This window comes from Cyprinodon variegatus, unplaced genomic scaffold (genome assembly GCF_000732505.1).
Source record: "Cyprinodon variegatus isolate N-32 unplaced genomic scaffold, C_variegatus-1.0 Scaffold757, whole genome shotgun sequence".
Taxonomy (NCBI): domain Eukaryota; kingdom Metazoa; phylum Chordata; class Actinopteri; order Cyprinodontiformes; family Cyprinodontidae; genus Cyprinodon; species Cyprinodon variegatus.
This window is the reverse complement of record NW_015151210.1, coordinates 99,712-108,125: the sequence shown is the minus strand read 5'-3', so window position 1 is coordinate 108,125 and position 8,414 is coordinate 99,712. Positions and strand designations below refer to the sequence as shown.

General features: G+C 34.6%; 1 protein-coding gene across 1 annotated transcript in view; it reads left to right on the top strand.

The window, feature by feature from the left end:
* The window catches only part of wdr3 (WD repeat domain 3), a 27,896-nt gene extending 19,482 nt beyond the window's left edge, over nucleotides 1-8,414 (top strand). The window contains exons 21-26 of the mRNA XM_015395742.1: nucleotides 1,452-1,544; nucleotides 1,654-1,704; nucleotides 1,798-1,841; nucleotides 1,921-2,049; nucleotides 7,073-7,166; nucleotides 8,069-8,414. Of these exons, the coding sequence (XP_015251228.1) occupies nucleotides 1,452-1,544; nucleotides 1,654-1,704; nucleotides 1,798-1,841; nucleotides 1,921-2,049; nucleotides 7,073-7,166; nucleotides 8,069-8,224 (567 nt within the window). The 3' untranslated portion in view covers nucleotides 8,225-8,414. The remainder of the gene's footprint in view (nucleotides 1-1,451; nucleotides 1,545-1,653; nucleotides 1,705-1,797; nucleotides 1,842-1,920; nucleotides 2,050-7,072; nucleotides 7,167-8,068) is intronic.

Here is an 8,414-nt window from a genome sequence, read left to right as displayed (position 1 = left end):
ATTTCTCAGGTTTTATATCTAATTATTTGTGTTTCAAATTAATTCTTCATATTTTTTCAAAAAATGCTAAAATATGAAAAAAAAAAATGAAATCTTCCGTTTCAAAAGAACATTTTTATAGATTTTATATGTTCTTCTTTTTAAATTTCTGTTTTTCAGATTTGAATTTTCAAATCAGTTTTTTTTATTAATTTTTACAGAAAACATTGTCTTCACTTCAAGCCTCATTCTGACCTATCAAAATGTTTCTGCTGATTGCAGACCAATAGGAAGCATTTTCGCTCCCGTTCATTTGATAACGACAATTTTCATTGGATAACATCAGTTTCTATTGCATTTATTACGGCAAACAGACAGAGCAGCATGTTTCCTGCTAGTTCTAGTCTGCACCATTCAGACTCATCTTCTGGTATTTCTGATGCCAGCTTTGTAGAGCGCTTTGCAGAGTTTTATAAGCTATCAAAAACAAGACTCTCACATTTTTATGCAAACTGGGCCCACCAGAACAAATCCATAATTCAGCCACGTCCACTTCACATTTAAAGCAACACATCGAATTAAAACCTCCGAGCCAAATTTGGAAATATTTGCAACTGAATGAGGAACATAAGAGATCAGTTTTGATCCAGAACCTGAATGTTTCTGAAGTTCTCTGTAGTTTGGCTAAATAAAGGCTTCACTGCACATCCAGTATACATTGACTGCATTGAGTATTTTCCATTTCTTTCTATATATTATGATCAATCATTTAAAGGGTGAAATAAGAGGTTTTATTGTAGGATTGTAGCTTAATTTAACATATTAACCTGAACTAGCTAATTTAAAGGTGTGTAAACTTAGTTTATTTTCATTTTAATTCATGAGCTAGTTAACTTTCATCTATGTGAGCTGAACTTTCAGCTCATTCTTTTTAATCATGAACTGGAACATTGTCCATAATAAACAGAATTCAACATCTTTAAAACACTGACTGGGTATTTAATACGCCACCAATAATATTTGTCTAAAAACCAGATAAAAACACGAAATCTGAGGGAAAAGTTGCTCAAAACAAGTCAAATAGTTTGTAAGTTTAACAGGAAAAATTTACTTGGCAAGACTGAAGATTATACTGAAAAGTTCAATGCTTAAAATTAAGGACTAACTTTGAAAACAAGGTAAATTATCTAAATTTCATATGTAAGTTAGTTTGTTTTTACCCTTTTTTACAAACCCACAGGTCAAAATGAGGAAAAGAAAGTGGCTGCAGTGGATAGTTAAACTTTCCTTTAATAGATATTCATTTTCTCCTATTCCTTTATTTATTTATTTATTTATTTATATTTTTTTTGAAGAAAGTTTTATTATTGTTATTTCCAACCATTGAATGCGATTGGCTGAATTATTGTTCATCTGTCTGGTCAGACGGCCGATGATGAATATAAACATTGCTGGCGCCTGTTTCTGTGCAGGCGGAGCGAATCATGGAGGCGCTGGAGCTTTTCAGAGAAGAAAGCAGGAAGCTGGAGGAGCACAAGTACTTCAGTGAGAAAGCTGGCAAAGAGGTGAAACCAAGCTTCAGCTGCAGCTCTGACCTCCAGCCCGCATGTTTTATCAAGGCTTAGCTGGACTGAACCTCTGAATATCTAAAGATGTAATCCGCTTCTTTTTTAGTTGCCTCCTCCTAAACCCAATCCCATCCTGGTGGCCTTTGGAAACGTAACCGTAAGTAAAACGATTCTTACTGAATATTTACCTAAAATATTCCCTCAGATTAACAAATGTTATCAGTAACCATGGTTTCCATCCCTCCTACAGCCGTCCCGCTACGTTTTAGACGTCATAAAGAAAGTCAGATCGAGGTAAGGAATGAACAGAAGAACTAAACGCTCCTTTCTCCTGGTTTTCTCACCATTTTTGCTCTTTTCTTTTGATCACCAGTGAGCTGGAGGTTTCTCTGCTGGTGCTGCCGTTTCCTTACGTCCCTGAGCTGCTAAAGCTCTTCAACAGCTACATCCAGCAGGGCCTGGAGGTGGAGCTCGTCTGCCGCTGCCTCTTCTTCCTTCTAAAGTGAGTCGTAACTCTGTTCAGCTTAATTATCTGCTTCTAAATCTAGTTTCCTCTGTTTTCTCAAAGGTTCAGGTTTTTTCTGTCTTATTGATAAACTTTTATTTATGCAGGTCTGCATACAAATGGATATATATTCTTCCAAGTAGCCAGACCTTCATGTCATAAATGGCTCCTCATTTAGAGCTCAACAGGATTTCTAAAGGCCACACTTTTAATATTTATGATACATTACATTACATTACATTATAACATTAATATAAAAAAACTAAATAATACAAATGAAACCTCAGATTTATTCTCTGCAGTGTTTTTAGTTCAGTTTCTGGGAGATGCATGAAAAGTTTTTTAAGCCTCTTTTCATGCATCTTTAAACAGGGTTTCCGTGGGTCATTAAAAATCATTAAAAGTCATTAAATAATAATTTTTTTAATTATGGCCTTAATTAGCATTAAATTTCATTAAATGTATTTATGGTGGCATTTAAAATGCTTTTTTTTTTTTTTTTTAATTATTAAAAACAATTTCGTCAGACATATTATATCACGATATATTTGCATGGAACTGCGTCCAGTTGATCGCAAAGACGTATGTTTGGAAAAGAAACTTGAGTCGGAGAAAAAGCTAGAGAATGGGGAAGAATGCCAATTTCAACAAAAGTGGTTGAAAAACGAGGAGTTCGGGGTATGGCTGCAGCTTGTCAATGGGGACCTGTTGGTGGCATTAAAATTATTTCTAAGAGCATTAAAAAACATTAAATTAGAGTCATTCATTCCTGTATAATCCCTGTTAAAACATANACTTCAAGCCTCATTCTGACCTATCAAAATGTTTCTGCTGATTGCAGACCAATAGGAAGCATTTTCGCTCCCGTTCATTTGATAACGACAATTTTCATTGGATAACATCAGTTTCTATTGCATTTATTACGGCAAACAGACAGAGCAGCATGTTTCCTGCTAGTTCTAGTCTGCACCATTCAGACTCATCTTCTGGTATTTCTGATGCCAGCTTTGTAGAGCGCTTTGCAGAGTTTTATAAGCTATCAAAAACAAGACTCTCACATTTTTATGCAAACTGGGCCCACCAGAACAAATCCATAATTCAGCCACGTCCACTTCACATTTAAAGCAACACATCGAATTAAAACCTCCGAGCCAAATTTGGAAATATTTGCAACTGAATGAGGAACATAAGAGATCAGTTTTGATCCAGAACCTGAATGTTTCTGAAGTTCTCTGTAGTTTGGCTAAATAAAGGCTTCACTGCACATCCAGTATACATTGACTGCATTGAGTATTTTCCATTTCTTTCTATATATTATGATCAATCATTTAAAGGGTGAAATAAGAGGTTTTATTGTAGGATTGTAGCTTAATTTAACATATTAACCTGAACTAGCTAATTTAAAGGTGTGTAAACTTAGTTTATTTTCATTTTAATTCATGAGCTAGTTAACTTTCATCTATGTGAGCTGAACTTTCAGCTCATTCTTTTTAATCATGAACTGGAACATTGTCCATAATAAACAGAATTCAACATCTTTAAAACACTGACTGGGTATTTAATACGCCACCAATAATATTTGTCTAAAAACCAGATAAAAACACGAAATCTGAGGGAAAAGTTGCTCAAAACAAGTCAAATAGTTTGTAAGTTTAACAGGAAAAATTTACTTGGCAAGACTGAAGATTATACTGAAAAGTTCAATGCTTAAAATTAAGGACTAACTTTGAAAACAAGGTAAATTATCTAAATTTCATATGTAAGTTAGTTTGTTTTTACCCTTTTTTACAAACCCACAGGTCAAAATGAGGAAAAGAAAGTGGCTGCAGTGGATAGTTAAACTTTCCTTTAATAGATATTCATTTTCTCCTATTCCTTTATTTATTTATTTATTTATTTATATTTTTTTTGAAGAAAGTTTTATTATTGTTATTTCCAACCATTGAATGCGATTGGCTGAATTATTGTTCATCTGTCTGGTCAGACGGCCGATGATGAATATAAACATTGCTGGCGCCTGTTTCTGTGCAGGCGGAGCGAATCATGGAGGCGCTGGAGCTTTTCAGAGAAGAAAGCAGGAAGCTGGAGGAGCACAAGTACTTCAGTGAGAAAGCTGGCAAAGAGGTGAAACCAAGCTTCAGCTGCAGCTCTGACCTCCAGCCCGCATGTTTTATCAAGGCTTAGCTGGACTGAACCTCTGAATATCTAAAGATGTAATCCGCTTCTTTTTTAGTTGCCTCCTCCTAAACCCAATCCCATCCTGGTGGCCTTTGGAAACGTAACCGTAAGTAAAACGATTCTTACTGAATATTTACCTAAAATATTCCCTCAGATTAACAAATGTTATCAGTAACCATGGTTTCCATCCCTCCTACAGCCGTCCCGCTACGTTTTAGACGTCATAAAGAAAGTCAGATCGAGGTAAGGAATGAACAGAAGAACTAAACGCTCCTTTCTCCTGGTTTTCTCACCATTTTTGCTCTTTTCTTTTGATCACCAGTGAGCTGGAGGTTTCTCTGCTGGTGCTGCCGTTTCCTTACGTCCCTGAGCTGCTAAAGCTCTTCAACAGCTACATCCAGCAGGGCCTGGAGGTGGAGCTCGTCTGCCGCTGCCTCTTCTTCCTTCTAAAGTGAGTCGTAACTCTGTTCAGCTTAATTATCTGCTTCTAAATCTAGTTTCCTCTGTTTTCTCAAAGGTTCAGGTTTTTTCTGTCTTATTGATAAACTTTTATTTATGCAGGTCTGCATACAAATGGATATATATTCTTCCAAGTAGCCAGACCTTCATGTCATAAATGGCTCCTCATTTAGAGCTCAACAGGATTTCTAAAGGCCACACTTTTAATATTTATGATACATTACATTACATTACATTATAACATTAATATAAAAAAACTAAATAATACAAATGAAACCTCAGATTTATTCTCTGCAGTGTTTTTAGTTCAGTTTCTGGGAGATGCATGAAAAGTTTTTTAAGCCTCTTTTCATGCATCTTTAAACAGGGTTTCCGTGGGTCATTAAAAATCATTAAAAGTCATTAAATTACAATTTTTTTAATTATGGTCTTAATTGGCCATAATGGTGGCATTTAAAATGCTTTCTTTAAAAAAAAAAAAATTATTAAAAACAATTTCGTCAGACATATTATATCACAATATATTTGCATGGAACTGCGTCCAGTTGATCGCAAAGACGTATGTTTGGAAAATAAACTTGAGTCGGAGAAAAAGCTAGAGAATGGGGAAGAATGCCAATTTCAACAAAAGTGGTTGAAAAACGAGGAATTCGGGGTATGGCTGCAGCCTGTCGACGGGGACCTGTTGGTGGCATTAAAATTATTTCTAAGAGCATTAAAAGAGCATTAAAAAACATTAAATTAGAGTCATTCATTCCTGTATAAACCCTGTTAAAAAATAGACAATAGATGCTGTTTTTAAACATTAAACAGATAAAACGAGTGCATTTTTAAACTAGATTCCCCCTTTAGATGATCTAAGATTAGTTTTAAGGGCTTTTCGTCGCACAAACCTGTTTGCTTCGCAGGAATCAGTTGAATAATCAACATTTCCACTGGTGGAGATGTTCAGTCATCTGCCACTTTCAATCCCTCTACTGTTCATACTTTCAGAATCAGACATACTTTAATAATCCCAGAGGGAAATTACTTAAAGCATCTTTCTACTATCTAATCATAATACATATTTAATGTGTATTTCTGTTTGCAAACATGTTTAAACCCAGTGAGGGGTGTTGATCATCCCACTGTTTTTTAGTTGTTGTGTTATTACATGGTAATAAATGAATGGCCTCAGTGGAAATGAAGTGACTGATGGCTGTCAGTATGTGAAGCTAAACAGGATACAGGCTTTTAAAAAGTCTTACGTTTTGATATAATATATATATTTTAAGCTATTTATTTTGTCTTTTATTTAATTTGACAGAAAATTCTCTAAGTTTATTAAGTATGTAAATAATGTATCTAAGATATAAACAGAACAAATGGAAAAACAGCAGTTTTTCATTTCAGAACATTTTTAGACAACGGTTCACTTTATTATTGGAGTTGTGTGATTGGAGTGATTTATTTTGAAATCAACGACCCCCAATAAGTAAAAAAAGGGTTTATTGGAACCTCCATTTCCAAAATGTTCTCACGTTTCACTTTGACATGTCTCCGTTTTTTTTTGAATAACTGAACAATCACAGAATTTGTGTTTACGGTGTCCTGTTTGTCCAAATTTTCTTTTACAACAGGTCTGTATGGGTGGATTAATCTAACTGTATCATTTCCATTAAATTCTTCCATATTTGACCATTAAACCCTCATTGGTTATCTTTCCACATATTAACCCACTTAGCCTTGTATTTAACTCTGATTCCCACTTCTCTAATAAATGCCAGTTAATGTAGGAATATTTCAGGTGGAAGCCTTTTGAAAAAATGGAATTATGTCTTTTAGTTGTTTTTCCTATGAAAGAAGTAAAATATTGTTTATATAATTTAGATCTTTATTTATTTTCTATTTATCTTATCTTTATGATTCATAATGTTAGAATCTGTTGCTGTTATATCCAACACAGTTATAAATCCCCCAAACACGTGGAGATTATCATCTCTCCGTCTGAAACACAGAAGATGATTTCAGGTGAATCTCTTTACAGCTGTTTTAATTTAAGCAGCAATTTGAAACATAAACATCAACTGTTAGGATGCTTTTAAAGCACAAATTATTAAGTCTTCCATTCCTTATATGAAACCATTCATATTATCTGCACTGCGAAATGATGAGTGGAAGAGAAGCTGCTTACGTGAAGCTAATCTGTTTTTTTCCAATGAGTTTAAGTACGGTGAATGATAATTGACTCATCTTAAAAAGGAGTCATAGCTGATTAATCCTGTCAGTGTTACTCGTTCTAAAGAAATATGAGTCGTAGGAAAAATAACCATGTTTCCCTCTGTGTTTAGCGAAGCACTTCCTGATAAAGGTGTCACTGCAGCAGCTCTTTTTTGTTTTTTAGGATCCACTTTGGTCAGATCACCAGTAACCAGATGTTGGTGTCCGTCATCGATGAGCTAAAGACCAATACGCTCTCCAGAGTGTGCCAAATCAGAGTAAGTTATCATCTGCATAGAAAAGCAGCCTGGGAAATTAGACCAGAACATCTGATCACATTTTTGGTTTTTATATTCAGTTTTTTCTTGGGATACATATTAATTTAGTTAAAGGTTAGTTAGACAGTTAGGAAACGACTTAAAATTTAACAGCTAATGCATTTTATGCCATGAAAAAGAAAAAAAAAAAACATGTTGAAAATACAGAATACTAAAAAGTGGATTCTTTACATCCTCACACATGCTTGATTTCAGTGGTTTATGAAAAATTACGTTTTTTTTTTTCTTTTTTAACAGTGTCCTGTCTGGCAATTTGGCATTAAGAATAATTGTCTTGATGCCAAAAAGAGCCCAATAGATTTTACTTTAACAAGTGGAGCAGTACGGCTATTGCCAAAGTGTTCCGCTTGTTTTATGCATATAAATTGCTTTATTATAATTATGCAGTTTTACAGTTTATATGGACACTGTAATGTAAGTAAAACAGGAAAGGAAAAACTGAAAAAAAGGAGAAAAGATGAAAGAAAGAGGAGATAAAAGGGAGATAATGATAAAACATCTTCAGTCTGCTTTATCACCTGCAAAGAGATGTAAAAAGAACAGCACAACCAACAGACATGGTACGAGACATACAATAAAGTAACACCATGAAACTATTGCTAAAGTAGTATTATTTAATCTGACATGTACTCTGTGTTACCTGACAATAAGAATGAAAGGTTTTAAGGAACTATTACATTATTTGTGAGGCTAGAAATAACTGAGTTTGATATAGATTTTTCTTTTAAACTGAAAGTATAATTGAACATTTTTATCAGGGTTTCTGTTCATCAATGGTTAATTTGGTCAACACACACAGAGGCTGTTCTTTCTACAGGTTTTTTTTTATTTTATTTTTTCAGGATTTGCTGGGATTCAACAGCGCTGCTCTGCAGTTCCTCCAGAGGGAGATAGAGAGCAAGGAGGATGTGACCTTCTTCACTGACGCTACGGGCCAACTGGAGGAGAAGAAGAAGAGGAGGAGGAAGAGGGAGCGGGCCGTTCTGACCATCGCTTAAATTAAGAACATTTTTCTAGTGAAGAACCACCTCATGTCATTACTTAGGACTTTTATATGTGTGAAAAGTGTTAAACCAGCAAATTTTTTTATGTACTAAATAAACAGCTCCTACAATTTCTCTGAGATTTGTCTTTTTAAACTCTGCATTAATGTGTGATCAGGTTAAATGAAGTCCTGGTAGCCTTCCA